The 24882-nt window shown below is 49.4% G+C and overlaps 1 protein-coding gene across 4 annotated transcripts in view; it reads left to right on the top strand.

The window, feature by feature from the left end:
• The window catches only part of TP53BP2 (tumor protein p53 binding protein 2), a 59271-nt gene that overhangs the window by 15663 nt on the left and 18726 nt on the right, over window positions 1-24882 (top strand). For 2 of the 4 annotated variants that reach the window (XM_073671851.1, XM_073671850.1), the window contains exons 3-17: window positions 758-905; window positions 5731-5844; window positions 7060-7139; window positions 7301-7402; window positions 8227-8401; window positions 8509-8690; window positions 12261-12425; window positions 14183-14414; window positions 14685-14795; window positions 15219-15367; window positions 15897-16308; window positions 19551-20338; window positions 20854-20991; window positions 21633-21766; window positions 22054-22220. In XM_073671851.1, coding sequence (XP_073527952.1) covers window positions 758-905; window positions 5731-5844; window positions 7060-7139; window positions 7301-7402; window positions 8227-8401; window positions 8509-8690; window positions 12261-12425; window positions 14183-14414; window positions 14685-14795; window positions 15219-15367; window positions 15897-16308; window positions 19551-20338; window positions 20854-20991; window positions 21633-21766; window positions 22054-22220 — 3097 coding nt within the window. Of the gene's footprint in view, window positions 1-757; window positions 906-5251; window positions 5368-5730; window positions 5845-7059; window positions 7140-7300; window positions 7403-8226; window positions 8402-8508; window positions 8691-12260; window positions 12426-14182; window positions 14415-14684; window positions 14796-15218; window positions 15368-15896; window positions 16309-19550; window positions 20339-20853; window positions 20992-21632; window positions 21767-22053; window positions 22221-24882 lie in introns of those variants that run through there. The other 2 variants (XM_073671852.1, XM_073671853.1) reach the window with 2 other exon arrangements.

Below are 24882 nucleotides of genomic sequence, written 5' to 3'. Positions count from 1 at the left end.
TGTGGCGGTAAAGGGTAATTCTATAGGGTTTCATCTATCCGGCCTCCTCAGAATGTGAATCTTCTCCCTGCCTAACGTGTTGGAGTAATATCTGCCGGGTGCCGCTCCCTGTCGGCGCCAGCCTGCCGCCCCTCACTGCCAGCGCCTGTAGCGCCTACTGGCTGCTAATTTGTGCGATACTTTTTTATTTTTTTATTTCTTCCATTGTTGCATAACCCGCACCCCCCCCACCAAGCATAGGCCAAAGAGACCCTTCATCACTTGTATGGTGGCCAACGACTACGGTTGCTGTTTACACTGGACAATGTCCCGGTGCCAAACACAGAGCAAAAGCCAAATGTGTCCAGATCCTGCTGCACATCCGGGTGCCATCCCGCTGCCGCTTCCTCGCGTGGGTCACTTCTCTGCTGACGATGTCTTGTTTGCTTACAGCGTTCCGCTGATATTTCCATACAGCCGGGATCTGTGTATGTTATCAGCTGGTTTACATGAGAAGACAAGCTGGAGGGAAAACAAAATTGTAGTAAATTTCTACTCCTCCTGCTCCAGGGATTCCTCCTTCCTTGGTCCTCTTCAGGTTGGAGATGGGAGCAGGGGGAGACATTGGGGCCCCATACGGTCCCCGTTCACCTGTAGCTCCAGCACTGGGAGACGACTTATAAACCAGTATGGCCGCCGGTGACTGTGCTCCATATTTGTAGTATATTCATGGCTCTTCTGTCACCTTATTGTTTTTTTTTTTTTTGTTTTGTTCTAGATGTTTCTCACGGTGTACCTGAGTAACAATGAGCAGCATTTTAGTGAGGTGCCCGTCACCCCCGAAACCACCTGTCGAGATGTGGTAGAGTTGTGCAAGGAGCCCGGAGAGACGGACTGCCACTTGTCTGAAGTCTGGCGGGGTACAGGTATGTATGATCTATGTATGACTGGTCTGAGAACAAAGCATTCATGGACAATAGAGATTATATAGGGCATGGAAATGCTGAAATACAGTCATGGCAAAAAGTGTTGGCACCCATGAAATTGTTCCAGAAAATGAAGTATTTCTCCCAGAAAATTTTTGCCATTAAACATGTTTTGTTATACACATGTTGATTTCCTTTGTGAGTATTGGAACAAGACATAAAAAAACAGAAAAATGGCAAATTGGACATAATTTCACACACAACCCCAAAAATGGGCCTAACAAAATTGGCACCTTTCCAAAATTGTGGGTAAACCACTGTTTCAAGCATGTGATGCTCGTTCAAACTCACCCGTGGCAAGTAACAGGTGTGGGCAATATGGAAATCACACCTGAAACCAGTTAAAAAGTGAAGAAGTTGGCTCAATCTTTGCATTGCGTGTCTGTATGCCACACTAAGCATGAAGAACAGAAAGAGAAGAGAACAGTCTGACGACTTGAGAACCAAAATTGTTGAAAAATACCAACAATCTCAAGGTTACAAGTCCATCTCCAGAGATCTTGATGTTCCTTTATTCACTGTGCGCAACATAAGCAACAAGTTTACAACCCATGGCACTGTAGCTAATCTCCCTGGACATGAATGGCAGAGAAAAATTGATGAGAGGTTGCAACGCAGGATAGTCCGGGTGGTGGATAAGCAGCCGCAATCAAGTTCCAAATAAATTCAAGCTGTCCAGGGGGCTTAGGGTGCATCCGTGTCAGCGCAAACTATCTATCCACATGTGAATGAAATGAAAAGCTATGGGTGGACACAGGAGGACCCCACTGCTGACACAGAGACATAAAAAGTTTTACTGCAATTTGCCAAAATATACGTGAGTAAGTCAAAATCTTTATGTGAAAGCGTCTTGTGTACCGATGAGACCAAGATAGAGCTTTTTGGTAAAGCACATCATTCTACTGTTTACTGAAAACAGAATGAGGCCTACAAAGAAAATAACACAGTACCTACAGTCAAATGTGGTGGAGGATCACAGATGTTTTGGTTGTTTTGCTGCCTCTGGCACTGGGTGCCTTGACTGTGTGCAAGGCATCATGAAATCTGAAGATTATCAAAGGATTTTGGGTGGCAGTGTAGTGGTCAGTGTCAGAAGGCTGGGTTTGCATCCTAGGTCATGTGTCTTCCAGCAGGACAATGACCCCAAACATATATCAAGGAGCCCCCAGAAATGGATGGAAACAAAGTGCTGGAGAGTTCTGAAGTGGCAGCAATGAGTCTGGATCTAAATCCGATTGATCACCTGTGGAGAGATCTTACAATTGCTGTTGGGAGAAGACGCCTTCACATATGAGAGACCTGGAGCGGATTGTAAGAAGAGTCGAAGATTCCAGGTGAGAGGTGGAAGAAGCTGATGGTTAGAGGAAGCGATTGATTGAAGATATTAACTTGAGGGGGACAACAATTTTGCCTGGCCCATTTTTGTGGTATTGTGTGAAATTCTGTCCAATTTGTATTCTTTTTTTGTGTTTCAACATGTGTATAACAAAACGCGTGTAATTGCAATAATTTTCTGGGAGAAATACTTCATTTTCTGGGACAATTTCAAGGGTGCCAACACTTTCGGCCATGGCTGCGTATCCTGAGAGCTGCAGCCATAAATTTCATTGGAAGTTTATAGAAGATTGCCAACTGTTTCTTTAATGATCAGGCTGAGCGCAAACAAATGAATTGCTCTGCCCAGTAGCATCACACAGTTCTCTACACCTGCTCTACATTGATCTCTGAACAGATGGCATTTAGCGATTAGTCAGGAGACCAAGCAGGGACCTGAGAGCATGAGTAAACCACCGGACACCAGGGTTCAAGTCCTGGGAGCCTAGATTACCCTACAGCTATCCTACAACATTAGAACTGGTAATAAGTCCTGCACTACCTAGACTACCAGAGAAGCAGGCATTCAACCCCTCCACTACTCTAGACCACCAGGGAAGCTGTTGTATAACCCTCCATTACCCTAAACCACTATGGAAGCTGGCACTAACTTCTTGCACCACTCTCAACCACCAGGGAAGCTGCCAGTGAATGCCTGCAGTACTGTAGATTTCCAGGGAAGCTGCAACTGAACCCTTCCACTACACTAGACCACCAGGGAAGCTGACAGTGAACCCTTCCACCAAAATAACGTGCATTAAACACCTCCTGTACCCTAGACAACCAGGAAAGTGTGCGTTAACTTCTTCACTAGCCTTGATCACCTGGGAAGCTGGCGGTGAACCCCTCCACTATAATAGACCACCAGTGATTGTGACACTACACTTCAGCTACCCTTGACCACCAGGATCTAATCCACTACACTAGAAAACGAGAGAAACCGGTATTCTATCCTCCTCTGCCAACCTCAACTGTCACTGTTGATCTAAGATACTGATTAATCCCAGTACACCAGGGAAGTGTCTATTAACCCCACTAGGGTCCCAGTACACCTGGGAAGTGTGCATTAACCCCACTAGTTTCCCAGTACACCTGGGAAGTGTGCATTAACCCCACTAGTGTCCCAGTACACCTGGAAAGTGTGTGTTAACCCCACTAGCGCCCCAGTACACCTGGGAAGTGTGTGTTAACCCCACTAGCGCCCCAGTACACCTGGGAAGTGTGCGTTAACCCCACTAGCGCCCCAGTACACCTGGGAAGTGTGCGTTAACCCCACTAGCGCCCCAGTACACCTGGGAAGTGTGCGTTAACCCCACTAGCGCCCCAGTACACCAGGGAAGTGTGCGTTAACCCCACTAGTGCCCCAGTACACCAGGGAAGTGTGCGTTAACCCCACTAGTGCCCCAGTACACCAGGGAAGTGTGCTTTAACCCCACTAGTGCCCCAGTACACCAGGGAAGTGTGCGTTAACCCCACTAGTGCCCCAGTACCCCAGGGAAGTGTGCGTTAACCCCACTAGTGCCCCAGTACCCCAGGGAAGTGTGCGTTAACCCCACTAGTGCCCCAGTACCCCAGGGAAGTGTGCGTTAACCCCACTAGTGCCCCAGTACCCCAGGGAAGTGTGCGTTAACCCCACTAGTGCCCCAGTACACCAGGGAAGTGTGCGTTAACCCCACTAGTGCCCCAGTACACCGGGGAAGGGTGCGTTAACCCCACTAGTGTCCCAGTACACCGGGGAAGGGTGCGTTAACCCCACTAGTGTCCCAGTACACCGGGGAAGGGTGCGTTAACCCCACTAGTGTCCCAGTACACCGGGGAAGTGTGCGTTAACCCCACTAGTGGCCCAGTACCCCAGGGAAGTGTGCGTTAACCCCACTAGTGGCCCAGTACCCCAGGGAAGTGTGCGTTAACCCCACTAGTGGCCCAGTACCCCGGGGAAGGGTGCGTTAACCCCACTAGTGTCCCAGTACACCGGGGAAGTGTGCGTTAACCCCACTAGTGGCCCAGTACCCCAGGGAAGTGTGCGTTAACCCCACTAGCGCCCCAGTACACCGGGGAAGTGTGCGTTAACCCCACTAGCGCCCCAGTACACCGGGGAAGTGTTCGTTAACCCCACTAGTGTCCCAGTACACCAGGGAAGTGTTCGTTAACCCCACTAGCGCCCCAGTACACCGGGGAAGTGTTCGTTAACCCCACTAGCGCCCCAGTACACCGGGGAAGTGTTCGTTAACCCCACTAGTGTCCCAGTACACCGGGGAAGTGTGCGTTAACCCCACTAGTGCCCCAGTACACCGGGGAAGTGTTCGTTAACCCCACTAGTGTCCCAGTACACCGGGGAAGTATAATATTGTTCTGGAAGCCTTTTGTCTGTTGCATCACTGTGGCTGCGTCCTGTAGTTCTGGGATTGCAGTGATGTGACGGGTACATGGTGGTCGCCTACAGATGACCATGCACAGTCAGTGGAGCGGGGGCCATACTTACAGAGAGGTCGGGGATGTGTCGGCATGTGACATTGGTCTCTGATCGCTTCCTGGCTATTTTCGGTCTCGTATGATTGAGCACTTTGTATACACCCCATAAATCCGCATTGTGCAGAGACCCGGACGGGAGGGGGAGTAATGTGCAGATGATAACTGGGAAATACTGCGCGTCCTGTTCTGTGGATCCAGCGGAGAAGAAAGGGGCTTTGTGTTGGCAGGTTTAGCTTTTGGCAGGATAAAGTGCATTGCTGCGTGCCAGTAAGTCTCTTTATTCATGGGAAGAATGTGAGGGCTGTGCTGGTGGAGCAGCCTGTAGTGTAATTCTGCTCTTCTGACATCCACAGCTGATAAGTAACGATCTGTATGATTTATGACGCCATACATAATGTATAGCTATGAGGAAGCCTATAAATAAACGCTGCGACACTCTGCAGGAAACACATGCTGGGCAGTGCCACATACTGATCACCAGCGGTCGCCCAGTTATTCCAGAACCTGTAAGACATATAAGTCTGCATTTATCTCAGTCACACACCCGGCTCACACGGTGAGGACAGGTGGCACCGCTGCTGCTTCAGGGTCTCCTCTGACATTTTGGAAGTCGTCAATCTCTCGGCTCTTCTGTAGCTTTTAACTATTTTTCTTTTTTGAAAAATATTTTAAATTTTTCATTTTTTGTTTTGCGAGTAAAAGCTTTTCCCTAAAGCCCATGACGTGTTGTATCTGGTGGAAAAAGACATTTTAGAAATGCTGGGAGGGAAATGCCCTTTGCCACCATTATTTTGAGCGCTGTATTGTTGGTGTGTACAGTATGAAGTGTGTATCCCCTGCCCCGCCAGGACAGGAAAGACATTTGTGCTGTTCGTGTACAAGTTCTTCCTTTGAACGTGCCAATAACTTTGTGTTCCAGAACGCCCCGTGGCCGACAACGAGCGCATGCTGGATGTTCTGCAGAAGTACGGCATGCAGAGGAATGAGGTCCGCTTCTACCTGCGCCACGAGCGCCCCTCGTCTAGAGAATCCGGTGAGTGATCCTAAATATTTTGCTTTTCTTTTTTTTCCCTTTCTTGAGCTCTTCTGCTTTTGTTTTTGCACTTGCTCCCTTTTCTTTTTGCGCGTGTTTGCTCGCTTTTTTCTATTTTAATCTTGCAATCCCCCCTTTTTTAGTTTTTTAGATTTTGCAATCTGACTCTTGTTTTTGCTTATGCTCTTTTTGATTTTGCAATCCTGTTTCTATGTTTTTGCTCATGCTTTTTTTTAGATTTTGCGATCCTGTCTGTTTTTGCACGTGCACTTTGAGTCTGTGATCCCGCCTGTTTTTCCACGTGCACTTTTTGAGTTCGTGATCCCGCCTGTTTTTGCGCGTGCGCTTTTTGATTTTGCGATCCCACCTCTTTGTTTTTGCACGTGTGTCTTTGATTTTGCTACTCTGCCTTTGTTTTTGCGCCTGCGCTTTTTGATTTTGCGATCCTGCCTTTTTGGTTTTGTGCGTTTGCTTTTTGATTTCGCAGTCCCGCTCTTGTTTTTGTGTGTGGTTTTTAGTTTTGCCTTCCTGTTTATTTTTTTTTAAATCTTTCCTATTTTACATAAAACGTAACGTCCTTCTCTTCCAGCTGCCTTGCGTTCCCCTTCTTCTGTCTGTATTTTCTTTCTTCTCACTAATGATTAATCCACATTAATTAATACAGTATGTAGGATGGGTATAGGAGGGGGATGCAACTTTAGTTTTTTTTTTTTTGGTGCCTTTCTGTGAGACTGATGCTATAAGAGGGGAGACAGAGACTGCAAAGCTCCGAACTAGTAGGATATCCAGAAGATCTCACCCCATGTACCGGGATAGAGAAAATGGCTTTTAAAAAGGCCAAAGTTGAACTTTCCTCTTAAATATTGCACCTCTATTCAGTGCCACCCAATAGACCCCTGCGAGTGCTCAGTACTGCCCCCTATATTTCGTTGTGTGCAGCGCTTTGCTGTTTGTGCAGGTGGGTGTGCATTGATTGTACAGAAACCTCTGTGTCAGTGATCACCTGCCCTGTGAAGCCGAGCTGAAATTTACTAGACCTGGAAATAAAGGAGTCAAAAGTTGCCCTGTTAGATCCTCTTAATCCGGCATTCGATAATCCGATAACCTCCCTGCTGCAGTGCTATTAGTGTGATACATTTTTGGGGTCTTATTTATGCACTTGGATAACATTTCCTTGCATTAATGATCTTAAATTTTTTTTTTTATTCCTCTTAGGAAATCTGCAGAGAGGCCACGATCCCAATGTGAAGCGAAATGGGGTGAAGGCTCCATCTGACCGGAGGATTGAAAATGGGGTAAGTATAAAAGACGTCACCTCTGTGTTTGTTTCCCCCCGTATGCAGTGCTACACAGTGAGTCGTATGAGACTCTACATGGAGGGTACATTAAGCTGGTAGTGGCGGGTCTGCAGATGGGAAGAGCGCAGCAGTGACTGTGATATCCTTGCCTTAAATAGGTGAACGGCCCCAGAATGGACATGACTCTGGCCGAACTGCAGGAGATGGCAGCGAGACAACAGCAGCAGATCGAGGCCCAGCAGCTAATGCTGGCCACAAAGGTACGTGACTGCACCAGCAGAATAATGAGCGCAGCTCTGGAGTATAATACAGGATGTAACTCAGGATCAGTAATGTAATGTATGTACACAGTGACTCCACCAGCAGAATAGTGAGTGCAGCTCTGGAGTATAATACAGGATGTAACTCAGGAACAGTAATGTAATGTATGTACACAGTGACTGCACCAGCAGAATAGTGAGTGCAGCTCTGGAGTATAATACAGGATGTAACTCAGGATCAGTAGTGTAATGTATGTACACAGTGACTGCACTAGCAGCATAGTGAGTGCAGCTCTGGAGTATAATACAGGATGTAACTCAGGATCAGTAATGTAATGTATGTACACAGTGACTGCACTAGCAGCATAGTGAGTGCAGCTCTGGAGTATAATACAGGATGTAACTCAGGATCAGTAATGTAATGTATGTACACAGTGACTGCACTAGCAGTATAGTGAGTGCAGCTGTGGAGTATAATACAGGATGTAACTCAGGATCAGTAATGTAATGTATGTACACAGTGACTGCACCAGCAGAATAGTGAGTGCAGCTCTGGAGTATAATACAGGATGTAACTCAGGATCAGTAATGTAATATATGTACACAGTGACTGCACTAGCAGCATAGTGAGTGCAGCTCTGGAGTATAATACAGGATGTAACTCAGGATCAGTACAGGATCAGTAATGTATGTACACAGTGACTGCACCAGCAGAATAGTGAGTGCAGCTCTGGGGTATAATACAGGATTAGTAATGCAATGCTTATGCTGCTCAGTGTTATGGGGGTTTTGCTAATAACTTGCTCCATTTTTGATAACTGTAGGAGCAGCGTTTGAAGTACCTGAAGCAGCAGGATCAGCGCCAGCAGCAGCAGGTCAGTGAGCAGGAAAAGCTGAAACGTCTTCGGGAGATTGCAGAAAACCAGGAGGCCAAGCTGAAGAAAGTGCGGGCATTGAAGGGTCACGTGGAGCAGAAGAGGCTCAGCAATGGCAGACTAGGTGCGGACATGTATGGATTCATTGCTCCCTACTTTTTTTTTACATCTTTTAAAAAGTGGAGAAATTACACAAAATATACTAATTTTCTTTATCTCATGTTCTTGCAGTGGAGGAAATCGAACAGATGAATAACATGTTCCAGCAGAAGCAGAAGGAGCTCATGGTGGCAGTGTCTAAGGTTGAAGAAATGAGCCGCCAGCTAGAAATGCTGAAGAATGGACGGATTGAGGGTTATCACGACAACCAGTCTGCCGTGGCAGAGCTCGATCGTCTCTACAAAGAGCTTCAGGTAAGTGATGGAGATGGCGTTAATGTCCCATGGAAGGGAGCTGCTGGTTCACTAACGCTTCTAGCCCAAATTATTCACTGCTGTCATTAATGGCTTATACTTTGTGATTGGTGGGGATCCAAATTCCGGGACCCTCACAGACCCTGCTTTAGTGTTGCATGCCCTTTGTTTTTGTTTTTAGCAGAAATCACAGGCTTTCTGTATGAGTGGGAGGGGAGAAACAGGACTCACAGGCTTTCTGTATGAGTGGGAGGGGGTAGCAGGCCTCACAGGCTTTCTGTGGGAGGGGGTAGCAGGACTCAACCCCTCCCAGTCAGAGAAAACCTTTATCAAGACTCTCAGGCTTTTGTGAGTGGAAGGGGGTAGCAGGACTCGCAGGCTTTCTCTATGAGTGGGAGGGAGGAGCAGGGCTCACTGGCTTCTGAATGAGTGGGAGGAGCAGGATTCGCAGGTTCCTCTGGGTGGAAGAAGCAGGACTCGCTGGCTTTCGCTATGAGTGGGAGGGAGGAACTGGACTCCTCTGAGTGGGAGGGGGTAGCCGGACTCACAGGCTTCTCAATTAGTGAGTGGAAGGAGCAGGACTCGTAGGTTTTCTGAGTGTGTGCAAGGAGCAAGACTCGTAGGCTTTCTCTATCAGTGTGAGGGTGTAGCAGGATTCACAGGCTTCTCTGAGTGGGAGGAGCAGGACTCGAAGGCTTTGTCTAAATGGGTGAAAGAAGCAGGACTCGCAGGCTTCAGTGAGTGAGTGGGAGGAACAGGACTTGCAGGCTTTCTCTAGTAGTGGGCGATGAAATAAGGATTCACCGTATTTATTAGTGTGAGGGGGGAGCAGGACTTGCAGGCTTCTCTGAGTGGGAGGGGATAACAGGATTCACAGGCTTTTCTATGAGTGAGTTTGAGGAGCAGGACTCTCAGGCTTTTGCTATGAGTGGGTGGGAGTAGCAGGACTCACAGGCTTTCTCTGTGAGTCGGGAGGAGCAGGACTCGCAGGCTTTCTCTGAGTCTGGAGGAGCAGGATTCGCAGGCTTTCTCTGAGTGGGTGGGAGGAGCAGGACTTGCAGTCTGTCTCTGTAAGATGGTGGAAGGAGCAGGACTTGCAGTCTTTCTCTGTAAGACGGTGGGAGGAGCAGGATTCGCAGGTTTTCTCTGTGAGTCGGTGGGAGGAGCAGGACTTGCAGGCTTTCTCTGTGAGTCAGGAGGAGCAGGACTCGCAGGCTTTCTCTGTGAGACAGTGGGACTCGCAGGCTTTCTCTGTGAGTCAGGAGGAGCAGGACTCGCAGGCCTTCTCTGTGAGACGGTGGGAGGAGCAGGACTCGCAGGCTTTCTCTGTGAGTCAGGAGGAGCAGGACTCGCAGGCTTTCTCTGTGAGACAGTGGGACTCGCAGGCTTTCTCTGTGAGTCAGGAGGAGCAGGACTCGCAGGCTTTCTCTGTGAGACGGTGGGAGGAGCAGGACTCGCAGGCTTTCTCTGTGAGACGGTGGGAGGAGCAGGACTCGCAGGCTTTATGAGACGGTGGGAGGAGCAGGACTCGCAGGCTTTCTCTGTGAGACGGTGGGAGGAGCAGGACTCACAGGCTTTCTCTGTGGGATGGTGGGAGGAGCAGGACTCGCAGGCTTTCTCTGAGACGGTGGGAGGAGCAGGGCTCGCAGGCTTTCTCTGTGAGACGGTGGGAGGAGCAGGACTCGCAGGCTTTATGAGACGGTGGGAGGAGCAGGACTCGCAGGCTTTCTCTGTGAGACGGTGGGAGGAGCAGGACTCGCAGGCTTTCTCTGTGGGATGGTGGGAGGAGCAGGACTCGCAGGCTTTCTCTGAGATGGTGGGAGGAGCAGGGCTCGCAGGCTTTCTCTGTGAGACGGTGGGAGGAGCAGGACTCGCAGGCTTTCTCTGTGAGACGGTGGGAGGAGCAGGACTCGCAGGCTTTCTCTTTGAGTGGGTGGGAGGAGTAGGACTCGCAGACTTTCTCTGTGAGACAGTGGGACTCGCAGGCTTTCTCTGTGAGTCAGGAGGAGCAGGACTCGCAGGCTTTCTCTGTGAGACGGTGGGAGGAGCAGGACTCGCAGGCTTTCTCTGTGAGACGGTGGGAGGAGCAGGACTCGCAGGCTTTCTCTGAGACGGTGGGAGGAGCAGGACTCGCAGGCTTTCTCTGTGAGACGGTGGGAGGAGCAGGACTCGCAGGCTTTCTCTGTGAGACGGTGGGAGGAGCAGGACTCGCAGGCTTTCTCTGTGAGACGGTGGGAGGAGCAGGGCTCGCAGGCTTTCTCTGTGAGACGGTGGGAGGAGCAGGACTCGTAGGCTTTCTCTGTGAGACGGTGGGAGGAGCAGGACTCGCAGGCTTTCTATGTGGGACGGTGGGAGGAGCAGGACTCGCAGGCTTTCTCTGAGACGGTGGGAGGAGCAGGGCTCGCAGGCTTTCTCTGTGAGACGGTGGGAGGAGCAGGGCTCGCAGGCTTTCTCTGTGAGACGGTGGGAGGAGCAGGGCTCGCAGGCTTTCTCTGTGAGACGGTGGGAGGAGCAGGGCTCGCAGGCTTTCTCTGTGAGACGGTGGGAGGAGCAGGGCTCGCAGGCTTTCTCTGTGAGACGGTGGGAGGAGCAGGGCTCGCAGGCTTTCTCTGTGAGACGGTGGGAGGAGCAGGGCTCGCAGGCTTTCTCTGTGAGACGGTGGGAGGAGCAGGGCTCGCAGGCTTTCTCTGTGAGACGGTGGGAGGAGCAGGGCTCGCAGGCTTTCTCTGTGAGACGGTGGGAGGAGCAGGGCTCGCAGGCTTTCTCTGTGAGACGGTGGGAGGAGCAGGACTCGCAGGCTTTCTCTGTGAGACGGTGGGAGGAGCAGGACTCCGGTTTCCCCTTGTGTCCTAGCATCTGGTAAACAACTTTATTTCATGAAAATATTGACTCAAACTCTTGATAATTGTGGTCTCCGCGCTCGGTGCCAGCCCTTTTTTTTTCGATAGTGTCCTCATATAGAGAATAAAGGAAATTCCATAATAAAGGGACATGTGACTATTATACCCCTCCGACAGCTATAACAAGTCACGCACAGTCATATAACTAGCAAGGTTCCTATTGAACGACAGCAGAGATCTTGAGAAATGTAAGGAATTAAGTGACTATAGGAAAATGGGATAAAGGTTCATTCATAAAAAGATCAGGAGACTTTGGGGTAATGTTGGGGTGACTCGTTCTGTCTTTTATGACTGCTACCTCCAGGTGTGGGTCCGGCACGTGTCTGCACTATATGGGCCGGCTATTGATGTAATGTCTCCTGCAGATAAGGTTTCTATTTGGACCCCCCAGCTCCTACCATGATCAGATCAGACAACCTTTGCCACAAAAAAAAGGCTATATCTGTCCGGTAGATGGCTGGCTTTATTCCTAGCCCTGTAATTGTTAGGTGCCTGTCCCTCTGTGGTTTGGCGGTCTCATAATATCCCCCTGTATAGGTAGATTCAGGCTTTTTCAGGAAATGAAGCGGCGCTGTGCTCGGCCTGTACAATTAGCATGCAGGGCTTTGCTTCGCCCGTCTTTTTAGAGCTCCTCCGTCTTAAGTGTTTGTCGTTGTGTGACTCCATTCAGTTGAGGAACAAGCTGAATCAGGAGCAGAATGCCAAACTGCAGCAGCAGCGGGAGAGCCTGAACAAGCGCAACTCCGAGGTGGCCGCCATGGACAAGCGTGTGACCGAGCTGCGGGACCGACTGTGGAAGAAGAAGGTGGCTCTGCAGCAGAAGGAGAACGTACCAGTAAGTGCCGGCGCCGCAGCGCGCAGAGCGTCTCGTGTTAACCCCCCGCCCTGCGCTGCCTCCTGCTAACAAATTAAAGGGACACTAAACCTGTAACGCAGCTCGCCTCCTATTAATAACCTGCCCGGAATAGATCCTGAGCAGGTTCCCATGCCTTCATTTACATAAGCCCTAGTTAATAATATAAGTCAGCCTAAGTGTGGGGCGTGTGGCCCTGGGGATAATGTATTCGGCTATTTACAGCCGTCCTGATATACAGCGGAGGCTTCACATGTCGGCTAGGTGCTTGTGTTTTGCCGGCTATTCCTTGGCGCAATGTGTATTTGTTTTTCATGCCCTGTGAACGGGCGTAGAAAACGCTGCTGTGAATCACATCACATGCACAGAAGGCCACTGCATCTGCGGCGTGGTGTACGGGGCACCTCCTTATACACCTGCTCAGTTTTCATCCTTCTTTCATGTTTTTAAAGGGATTTATTAAATCTTTAAGGGGGTATCCAGCGCCATCCAGAGCCTCTTGCTTCCGGTGTGGGGTCGTATCCTCATCGTCACAGCTCGCTCTCGCTGTGGACGGCTCTGGTTAACCCCTAATAATCCTTCTTTTTAGTTCCCGTACATTGTGCTTCAGTTTCTCACCATTTTCAAGATATCCGCTTGCTTTCAATTAATTTGTGTAGACTGCTTTTATTATTCGTCCAGTGGAAAAGTGATAATTGTTCTATCGATGTGGATCCCAATGATGGGATTCACTACTTTTGCTGGGACAGAAATCCCCCCTATTCTATTCTGGACACAAGACTTTGCCAGGTGAGGATCGGGAGGCCCCCCATACACATTAGACTGTCGTCCGATCCCCCTGACATCAGTGAGAGGAGTTTGGCCGACTTTAGTCTGTGTATTAAGGGCCAAGCACCGCACTGCACTCTAAGCATGGTGCAGCAGGTCGCACGTGCAACCAGATGCTAAACCTACAAAAGACAAAAAATATCTCATACCCTACCATCATTTATATATAAATGTAAAGCAAAGTTGCATATGAAATATAGGGTACTTAGTGAACTATTTTTGATCAAAAAAAGTATACAAGCCGTCCCACCAGCGACAAGGTGACCCTAAATTGGGACGGTCCTGTCTGTGTATTAAGGGCCAAGCACCGCGCTGCACTCTAAGAATGGTGCAGCAGGTCGCACGTGCAACCAGATGCTTCAGAAGGGAGTCAACTGAACGGCCTCAGTGCATAAGACCCCTGTTCAGGAAATCCATTACTTGTCCAGTGAATAGGTGGTCTACATGATCAGAAGTTATCTGCCTGCAATGCAGGTTGTGTGTAGCTCATGATCTAGGCCATATACAATTGCAACAAACCCTCAGATGCTGTTTTTCACTGACTGCAAGCAGAAATCTTTGAAAATGATGATTATTTTGGATAACAAAGTCTATTAGAAACTTAACGTAATCTTGGATTACGCAATGATTTCTCTGTACTGAGGCCATGCTGAGAGGGACGAGGGCCGCCCAGCGGGTCGGATGTGCGTTGTGCTTCCACCTGCAGATGTACAGGCAGGGTCACATACATTACACCGGGCTGTCTGCCAATCCTCTGCGAGTGATGTGTAATCTGCTTCTGATCGGTTATATTGGCCGGGCATTTGCCTGCTTTGCCGTCCCTTGCCCATCATGCATGCCCGCCTTTTTCTGCTTCTTTGCCGTGTGTGGTTTTTTTGGGTTGAATAGCTTGCCACCTCTCTTCAATTTAGATTTCATCTGACGGGAATGTACCTCAGCAGGTAGCGAGCGGCTCCAGCAGAGTGGCGGCCGTCGGCCCTTACATCCAGTCCGCCACCATGCCGCGTCTGCCCTCCAGGCCCGACCTGCTGGTGAAGCCTTCATACACCGAGGGCCCCGCAACCACACAAGTGCCCGACGTGCCGCTGAAGTCACAGACCTTGCCCAACATGAAGACCGCGTCCCAGGGCAAAACGCCATCTGGTAACTATTCATCCTACTGCAAATAAGCCGCCCCGATGTTAAAGAGACTGGATCAGTAAAGTGACACTATCCTGAGCTAGTCCTGCAGAGGCCACGCCGCAGCTACTAGATCGTGACCCTGTCCCTTTAATAATACCCGCTCGGCCGTGCCCACCCTGTGACTATAGATCACATCCATCCAGATGCACAATGGATCCAGTGTTCGTCTCGAGGCCCCTGACAGCTGCAGTGCGCTTTGTGCTGATGATCTCCTCTCCTTGTTTTTGCCAGGGACGGGAATTCACAACATCAAACCTCAGCTGCAGCCTGGCACCGATTGGAGTGCTGCGAACGGCAACAGCCAGGGACCGGCGAAGGGCGCCCCGAATACCACCGCACCAGGTGAGTGCCCAGAGCAAAGCATTGTAGCCCGTACACCGCTCACAGTGGGGGCATTTAGTGTAGGGGCTTGTGTTATGGCTCCGAATGTCGGTGTCTGGACAGGGGCGCAGCATGTAGTATGCACTGATTGCTTCCTACTGATTACACCGAGCATAGATCTAAGAGTGACGGGGGCAAAAATCACAGCTTTAGGGTTTTTGCACCCCCTATTAACTATATATAATGGCTGGTAACCATAGGATGGTGAGAGCCTGCGCCCAGGTCCCCCCGCCGCCTGCGCCCAGGTCCCCCCGCCGCCTGCGCCCAGGTCCCCCCGCCGCCTGCGCCCAGGTCCCCCCGCCGCCTGCGCCCAGGTCCCCCCGCCGCCTGCGCCCAGGTCCCCCCGCCGCCTGCTCATCTGTACCTGATCTCTGCACTTTCCAGCTCCAGACATTGACCCGTCCGTGAGGGATAAAGACAAGAAGACCAGACCCAACTCTATGTTTGACTCCGTCCAACTGCTGCCGACACCACACAATTTTGGGACGTTGAGGAAGAATCAGAGCAGCGAAGACCTCCTGCGAGACGCCCAGGTGGGTTTTCGATAATCATCCAGAAAGCTCCCTTAAAGGGGGATCCCACCAACAACATTTATATATAGGTTATAGGGACTCCAACCACTGATCCCAAGAAAGGGATGTGTTAGAGCAGTAGTTCCCACCGCTTGCACGTGTCTTACTGATCCATTCACATGGGAGAGACACAGGATCCCCAACTTTGAATCTTAAGAGTCCCAAATGTGGGACACACACAGATGATACATTTATCAGATGGGTAAACGGCATATCCTAGCGATACAGTATTACAAGTAGAAGACCCCTTTAATTGGATAAACTGTTATTGCTCAGAGCATATTGCTCCGTCCTATGATTATAAAAGCCCCCTCCAGTCCCTTTCAGAAAACAGCGCCACTCCTGTCCACAGGTCGTGTGCAGTATTGCAGCGGAGTTGTCACACTGAACACAATGTACGGACGAGAGCGATGGATGAAAGCAGCCATTGTATATTCTTGTTTTATATGATTATATCGCTCTAAATAATTGAAATGTTTGTAACCTACAGAGTAATAAAAATGTGACCAAGGTGCCACCGCCGGTCCCTTCCAAACCCAAGCAGATAAACCTGCCTTATTATGGCCAAGCCGCTCCGCCACCTCCCGCCAACGAATCAAAGACTGACATTGTCCCAAGTAAGACCAAGCAAAAGGGAACCGCTCCGCAGAGGGTCCCTGCGCCTCCTAGGGAAGAGACCCCTCCTCCAGCCAAGACTGAGAATCCACCTGCGTTGGCAGTGCGTCCGTTCACACCACAACCTGTAAAGGAGCCGCCTCCGCCTCCGTTCCGCAAGCCTCAGACGGTGGCCGCCAGCTCTATCTATTCCATGTACACCCAGCATCAGAAGCCGGGCAAGAACTACAGTGTCAGTGTGCACGGTGCCCTGAGCCGAGCCCAGACCCGGCCGCACTACCCCAGCGGTAAGTAACTCTGCTTTAACGCTTCTGTTTCAAGATCTCTGCTTGCTTTTAGGGAATAAAACAGTTCACAATTTTAGTGGTTAAACAAAAAAATCAGAATTTTTTTTAAACACCCCAAATCAAAAGAACTTCTTTTTATGTGCGCACACGTTGTGTTTTTTTCTGCACGTTTTCTGCACCAAAATTTGCATGAAATCTGCTGATAACTTTTCTCTGCGTCAAAAATGCAGGTTTAGCTGCGTTTTTTGTTGCGTTTTGCTGCATATTTGCAGCGTTTTTTTCACTGTCCTTCTGTCTCTATTTAGTAATGCACATAAAGTTCTGTGAAAAAAAGGACTCCCATTCTATTTTGCCATCAAATACGCTGCAAATACGCAGCTGCGTTTTTTGCTGCATATTTGTAGCGTTTTTTCACCCCTCTCCCCATTACTTCCTATGGGTGAAAAAATGCTGAAAGATGTGACATGTCTAATCACTGAAAATACGCAGCAAACCAAAAAGCAACACGTGGGAACAGTGAATTCTGGTTTCTCACACTTTGCTGCTACTCCTAGACGCTGCTGAAAATTTACATAAAAATCTGCTGCAAATACGCAGCAAAACACAATGTGTGTGCACATAACCTTTGTGTCGCCATTTTCCCAGACCCATAATTGTTTAATTTTTCAGTCAATGGAGCTGTGTGAGGCCTTGGTTTTATTTCAGTGCAATCAAACACTTTTATTAATACCACTTTGGGATAAATATGGCATTTTGATAGCTTCCGATTGAATTTTTTTTGTTTTGTTTACCGATTTTGTTTTAATTTTTATACACTGCTCAAAAAAAATAAAGGGAACGCTGAAATACCACATCCTAGATCTGAATGAATGAAATATTCTCATTGAATACTTTGTTCTGTACAAAGCTGAATGTGCGGACAACAAAATCACACAAAAATCATCAATGGAAATCACATTTATTAACCAATGGCGGCCTGGATTTAGAGTCACCTCCAAAATTAAAGTGGAAAAACTCACTACAGGCTGATCCAACTTTGATGTAATGTCCTTAAAACAAGTCAAAATGAGGCTCAGTATTGTGTGTGGCCTCCACGTGCCTGTATGACCTCCCTACAACGCCTGGGCATGCTCCTGATGAGGCTCAGTATTGTGTGTGGCCTCCACGTGCCTGTATGACCTCCCTACAACGCCTGGGCATGCTCCTGATGAGGCTCAGTATTGTGTGTGGCCTCCACGTGCCTGTATGACCTCCCTACAACGCCTGGGCATGCTCCTGATGAGGTTGCGGATGGTCTCCTGTGGGATCTCCTCCCAGACCTGGACTAAAGCATCCGCCAACTCCTGGACAGTCTGTGGTGCAACGTGACGTTGGTGGATGGAGCGAGACATGATGTCCCAGATGTGCTCAATCGGATTCAGGTCTGGGGAACGGGCGGGCCAGTCCATAGCTTCAATGCCTTCATCTTGCAGGAACTGCTGACACACTCCAGCCACATGAGGTCTGGCATTGTCCTGCATTAGGAGGAACCCAGGGCCAACCGCACCAGCATATGGTCTCACAAGGGGTCTGAGGATCTCATCTCGGTACCTAATGGCAGTCAGGCTACCTCTGGCGAGCACATGGAGGGCTGTGCGGCCCTCCAAAGAAATGCCACCCCACACCATTACTGACCCACTGCCAAACCGGTCATGCTGAAGGATGTTGCAGGCAGCAGATCGCTCTCCACGGCGTCTCCAGACTCTGTCACGTCTGTCACATGTGCTCAGTGTGAACCTGCTTTCATCTGTGAGGAGCACAGGGCGCCAGTGGTGACTTTGCCAATCCTGGTGTTCTGTGGCAAATGCCAAGCATCCTGCACGGTGTTGGGCTCTGAGCACAACCCCCATCTGTGGACGTCGGGCCCTCATACCACCCTCATGGAGTCGGTTTCTAACCGTTTGTGCAGACACATGCACATTTGTGGCCTGCTGGAGGTCATTTTGCAGGGCTCTGGCAGTGCTCCTCCTGTTCCTCCTTACACAAAGGCGGAGGTAGCGGTCCTGCTGCTGGGTTGTTGCCCTCCTATGGCCCCCTCCACATCTCCTTGTATCTGCTCCATGCTCTGGACATTGTGCTGACAGACACGGCTACCCTTCTTGCCACAGCTCGCACTGATGTGCCATCTTGCATGAACTACACTACCTGAGCAACTTCTGTGGGTTGTAGACACCACCTTATGCTACTGTACCTCTAGGGGTGAGAGCAATGGCAAAATGAAAAAGTGACCAAAACAATAGCCAAAAAGGATGATAACAGAGAAATGGTCTGTGGTCACCACCTGCAGAACCGCTCCTTTATAAGGGGTATCTTGCTATTTGCCGATCATTTCTACCAGTTGTCTGTTCCATTTGCACAACAGCAGGAGAAATGGATTCACAATCAGTGTTGCTTCATAACTGGACAGGTAGATTTCACAGAAGTGTCATTGACTCGGAGTTATATTGTGCTGTTTAAGTGTTCCCTTTATGTTTTTGAGCAGTGTATTTTGATTGGACTTTTACAGGCGCGGTGATTTGAATTCTAAATTTTTTGATACATTTTTTTTTTTTTTACTTTGTAGCATATTTCTTAGTCCCTTTAGGGGACTTGAACTTGAAGTATTTTGATCACTTGTCCTATATACAGCAATATCTCCGTATTCCTGTGCATAGTAACAATCATGGTCTTCGTTGAAGCTCAGACACAGGCTTGGGTTTCAACGGAGCTCTGTGATTGTAGACACGGGGTCTACTACAGACCCTCGGCTTCTATAGCACCCTGTTGGCGCCCTGTGATCACGTCACGAGGTGGCTGATAGGCGCACTGCCGCACCCCCTGCCGGTGCATTTTACAGGATAGTGGTTGTGGGCGGAGCTCAGGTCCACCAAGGGCGGTCAGAGGTAGTTCCTGCTGTGGCACACAGCCAGTATCTGCCACATATGCCCACTCCATACATGTATGGCCAATATTGGGAAGGGGTTAAAGGGGTTTTGCATCGCAGTTTCTCATTTCTGATACTAGATTAACTCTGCTGAGGTGCTGACCACTGGAGGTGAAGCTGTGAAACCGCCGAGTGCGACTGAGCTCTGCTGTTTTCATAACTCTCATAGGAATGAATGGAGGTTTGGGAAACAGCAGAGCTCAGTCGCACCCGGCAGTTTATGCAGCTGCAGCGCCTTGGTGGACCTGCTGAATCTAATGGCACATTATCTTTTATTCAGTGTACGGTAAACCAGTGATCGGCGGAGGAGTCGCTCAGAACCAGCAGAACGGCAGCCTGACCACAGACAGCACCCAGGTAGATAGTAAATCGGGCAGTCCAGAACCCGAGGCAGAGGTCCCCGCATCTGGCAACGAGACCCAGGAGAATGAAAGGATCCCACGTCCGCTGAGTCCGACCAAACTCCTTCCATTCCTATCCAACCCGTACCGCAACCAGAGTGACGCAGACCTGGAGGCCCTCAGGAAGAAGCTCTACAATGCCCCCCGGCCTCTCAAGAAACGGAGCTCCATCACCGAACCCGAGGGACCAAACGGCCCAAACATTCAGAAGCTCCTGTACCAGAGGACAACTCTGGCCGCCATGGAGACCATCTCTGCCCCTAAACAGACTACAGTCACCTCCATCTCGGAGAGTTCTGCAGAAGCGAGCCAGGTATCGGCAGACATAGATACTGAGGTCTCCTCGGACACCTCTTCTACCCTACACGTTATGGACATCGCTCCTCTGGAGGAGGATGCGATGATGTTTCCTGAGGACATTGAGCTCCCGTCACCAGAGCTAGGTCCTGACAGTATACCCGAGGGCATTCCCTTTGAGGCTATACCACCTCCTCCTGTGGAAATAGAGCTGATCCCAGAGCTGCCACCACCCCCTGAAGTCTACGCAGAGGAATACCCGCCTTATCCTCCACCTCCGTATCCCACTGCCGGAGACCAGGACATTGTGGCGGAGGATAGCAGTAGCCTGAGCCCCCCGGAGATCACTGGGCAGTTCTCCCTCCCGCCAGTAAGTATTGGATGTGTGCAAATTAGATTCGAGTTAAATGATTCTCAGGACCCTGGTCCAGTGGCCACGTTGGTAGTCAGTGATCGCCAGACCAGAACCCTGCCGACATCCCGGGACTCTCTTCTGATCATGCTTCTAATCAGAAGAGGTGCAGGAGATGCTTCCTGGTCTGGTGGCCGCGGCACCAATGTGACCACTGATCCAGGCTCACATTGCTCCGCTTTTTGTGTTTACAGCTTCTATGCAGATCTGTGTCTCCATGGTTACAGACTACAAACAAACCTTGTGTAGTCAGATCCTGCAGTTATACTCCCCTACTTTTTATTAAAGGGTATTTCAAACTTGGGCACAGTCACGTTGACACCACTGTAGACATAGGTGCGACCTCTATCTACCAGACCATTATATCATACGGGGCAGTCGGGAATACCCTCTTTTTTAGGTTGGGCGTAGGTAACGGGTGACGATGGGCAATGGTGTCTTAGGGTGTTTACATGTCACTTCTTTGTTTATAGGGTAAAAGGACCAACCTGAGGAAGAACGGCTCGGAGAGGATCAATCACGGCATGAGGGTGAGGTTTAACCCCTTGGCTCTGCTCCTCGATTCATCACTGGAAGGAGAGTTTGACCTCGTCCAGAGAATAATCTATGAAGTAAGTGACGAGACTGCCTTACCCTAAATCTGACTATTTATTTACAATGATCACACCTTCTATGGGAGACGTAGGGGAGCAATGGATCCTCCCGCCATTACCTGAGATGAAGTCTGCATCAAAATCCACATCACAATTGTCACGTGATGCCTGTGGATTCAGCCACGGACTTGTGACGTTCGCAGTGTGGAGGAGGGAAGCAATGTGTGGATTGTCACTGCGAATTTCACTTAATGCTTTGCAAAGAGTGAAATCCGTGGCCAAATCTGCACTAAAATCTACAGTTAAGTTTTGCAGATTTTGGTGCAGATTTTCTGTACCATTTACACCGGCTTTATGACAGTTATTGCTTCAGTTATAAACTGTGGACACAGCTCAGGTGTGAACAGAGGGCAATGTGATGAGAGCTGATGGCCGGTTATGTCATTCCTGTCCTGCAGCCAGATATTATCCGCCTCTGATTGGTAGAATTAGAAGCCCCCCTGATTCCTTTCCTCTGCTGAATGCGGCCCTTGTCCCCCTCATTACCGCGCTCGTCACCCCGGCCCGTCCCGCTCCTTCGCTTATTGTGTTGATGACTCCCGCGCTCTGGATTTCTGCCAGCACTAATGTTGTATCTCCTCCATCCTCCTCATCTGCAGGTGGAAGACCCCAGCCAGCCCAACGACGAGGGGATCACAGCCCTCCACAACGCCGTGTGCGCCGGCCACACCGAGATCGTCAAGTTCCTCGTACAGTTCGGAGTGAACGTAAACGCAGCAGACAGCGACGGCTGGTACGTCCGAATATCGGCTCGCATTACAGGGGTCGGTAGAAAACCCCCCATCCCTTGTTAGAGGCCTGAGAGCACTTATTAAGCACTACCCCGCCCCCCCGGCCAGCACGTGACTCAGCCCCCGGCCAGATTGCATCAATGGTAGAAAAAGAAAAAAAATTGTTGGCCCAAGAAATAGAAAAGTTGAACCACCAAGGGTCTGGGTGATTTAGGACAGACCGGTCTAGTTTTTGAGGGGGGTTTCTGTGGCGGTTTCTGTAGTTTTCTCCGCTTTGTGTCTCTGTCAGGACCCCGCTGCACTGCGCCGCCTCCTGCAACAATGTCCAGGTGTGTAAGTTCCTGGTGGAGTCCGGAGCCGCCGTGTTTGCCATGACCTACAGCGACCGACAGACGGCGGCAGATAAGTGCGAGGAGATGGAGGAGGGATACAGCCAGTGCTCCCAGTTCCTGTACGGTAAGTACAGACAATCCGCCTGGCCACGTAGAAGACATCGTTCACACTTACGTGGCATTTTTTACATTTTCTTAAATGCATATATTTTGATTTTATTAAAAATGGGATTTATTAAATTTTTTGCATCTGACTGCTGCGCAATGAGTTAACTGAGAATTCATCAGTGAGCTTGCAACTTTTTTTTTTAAGCTGTCATTTTACTGAGCCTACATGAAAGCTGAGCAGAACTTTGTGTCAGTGAGAGGAGCTCACTGACAGGTCCTCAGTTGACTCATTCCACAGCCACTTAAAAAGCCTGTAAAAGCCAAACCATGAAAAATTTTTAATGGAACCAAATTGCAAAAAATATTTGGCTCAAAAATAAATGCATTTACCGTATATTCTGGCGTATAAGACGACCTGGTGTATAAGACGACCCCCCTACTTTCCTGTTAAAATATAGAGTTTAGGATATATTCACCGTATAAGACTACCCCTTTTCCAACGCATACCAAACACCGGTAAAAATTAAAAAAAAACAGATTTGAATTTAACATGGTCCTTTTTTAATTTAAATTCTTATGACATGCAGGTATATAGCAGGAAAACTGTCACTCATAAACATATTAAAATAGGGGGGACCCCACGTCATTTTTTGGGGGGGGTCCCCCATTCTAATAGCTAGTAAAGGCTAGGTATTCAGCTGGGGGCTGATATTAGTAGCCTGGGAAGCTCCGTGGGTATTACCCCCTTCCCAGACTTCAAACATCTGCCCCAGCCATCTGCTTAACCTCCGCTAGAGACTATAATGATGGTGGATCCCACGCCAATTTTCTTTTTAAAAAATCCTTTATTTTAACACTAAATGACAATTGAGGGGTTAATAAAGATGCAGTCCCTAAATTATTAATTTTGTAATTAATTTTTCCCAAAAATGTTGACGTGGGGCTTCGCCATATTTTTGTGTCCAGCCAGATACAGCAGGCAGGAACGGGCTGCCCCCAACCACCAGCTGCCTATTTGTACCTGGCCGGACACAACAATATAGGGAAGCCCTTTTTTTTTTAATTATTTCATGAAATAATAAAAAAAAAAAATACGTGGGGCTTCGCCCTATTTTTGTGTCCAGCCAGGTACAACTAGGCAGCTGGGGGCTGGAATCTGCAGCGCAGGGAGGCCCAAGCTTTCTGGGCCCCCCCTGCTGCAAATTGCAGTCCGCAGCCACCCCGGAAAATGGCGCGTTCATAGAAGCGCCATCTTCTGGCGCTGTACCCAACTCATCCAGGGCCCTGGTGCGGTGGCTCACTGGGTAATAAAGGGGTTAGGGCCAGCTTGGCATTATCAGCTGGCCCTAAGCCCGAAATTCATGGGGTCACGCCAATATATTAGACATGACCGCCATGAATTTCTAGTAAAGTAATTAAAAAAAACACAACACCCAGAATAAAGTCCTTTAATTGAAATAAAGACACAATTTTTTAATGTTCTAAATTAAACCATACTTACCATCACGCCCATTCCAGCTGAAGCCAACGATCTCCTGCAATAAAAGTAAAATAATAAAGCAACCTCATCCTTACCTCTCCATGGTTCCCAGGACCGGTCCAGCTCTGCTACATTCACATGACAGGCTGGACCGCAGCAGAACGCTGCCGTTCAGCTTGCCATGCGGCAGACACTGAGAAGCGCAGGCATACTTGTGCTCCTCAGTGTCTGACTGTGACGGCATCCAGATGAGCCGAGATCATGTCCAATGAACTCGGCTCACCTCATGCACGTCACTGACAGCGTGGGAAAATTCTCCTGCTCCCCGCATGCGCAGTAGAAGTTTCCCACGCTGTCAGTGACGGACGTCCAGGAGGTGAGCTGAGTTCATTGTCGGCTCATCTGGATGCCGTCACAGAGAGACACTGAGGAGCGCAAGCATGCCTGCGCTTCTCAGTGTCTGCGGGATGAGAGGCTGGATGGCAGCGTTCTGCTGCGGTCCAGCCTGTCATCTCGATGTAGCAGAGCTGGAGCCGTCCTGGGAACCATGGAGAGGTAAGGATGAGGTTGCTTTATTATTTTTCTTTTATTGCAGGAGATCGTTGGCTTCAGCTGGAATGGGCGTGATGGTAAGTATGGTTTAATTTAGAACAATAAAGAATTGTGTCTTTATTTCAATTAAAGGACTTTATTCTGGGTGTTTGTGTTTTTTTTAACTTTGACTATGGGGTTAGTAATGGGGGTGTCTTATAGACGCCTCTCCATTACTAACCTGGGCTTGATGTCAGCTGGCATTATAAGCTGACATCAACCCCAACCCTATTACCCCCTGCCACCGCACCAGGGCAGCGTGGAAGAGCGAGGCTAAGTGCCAGAATTGGCGCATCCTATGGATGCGCCATTTCTGGGGCGGCTGACGGCTGGTGTTTCTAGCCTGGGAGGGGGCCAATATTCATGGCTCCCTTCCTGGGCTATTAATATCAGCCCCCAGCTGTCTGCCTAGCCTTTGCTAGCTATTAAATTAGGGGGGACCCCACGTCATTTTTTTGGGGGGGTTCCCCATTTTAATAGCTAGTAAAGACTAGGTATTCAGCTGGGGGCTGATATTAGTAGCCTGGGAAGCTCTGTGGGTATTACCCCCTTCCCAGGCTTCAAACATCTGCCCCAGTCGTCTGCTTAACCTCCGCTAGAGCCTAAA

Source organism: Phyllobates terribilis, unplaced genomic scaffold, assembly GCF_046119375.1.
Source record: "Phyllobates terribilis strain yellow unplaced genomic scaffold, ASM4611937v1 Scaffold_3__8_contigs__length_932513732, whole genome shotgun sequence".
Taxonomy (NCBI): Eukaryota; Metazoa; Chordata; class Amphibia; order Anura; family Dendrobatidae; genus Phyllobates; species Phyllobates terribilis.
The sequence above is the reverse complement of the archived record's forward strand: the minus strand, read 5'-3'. Positions and strand labels throughout refer to the sequence as shown.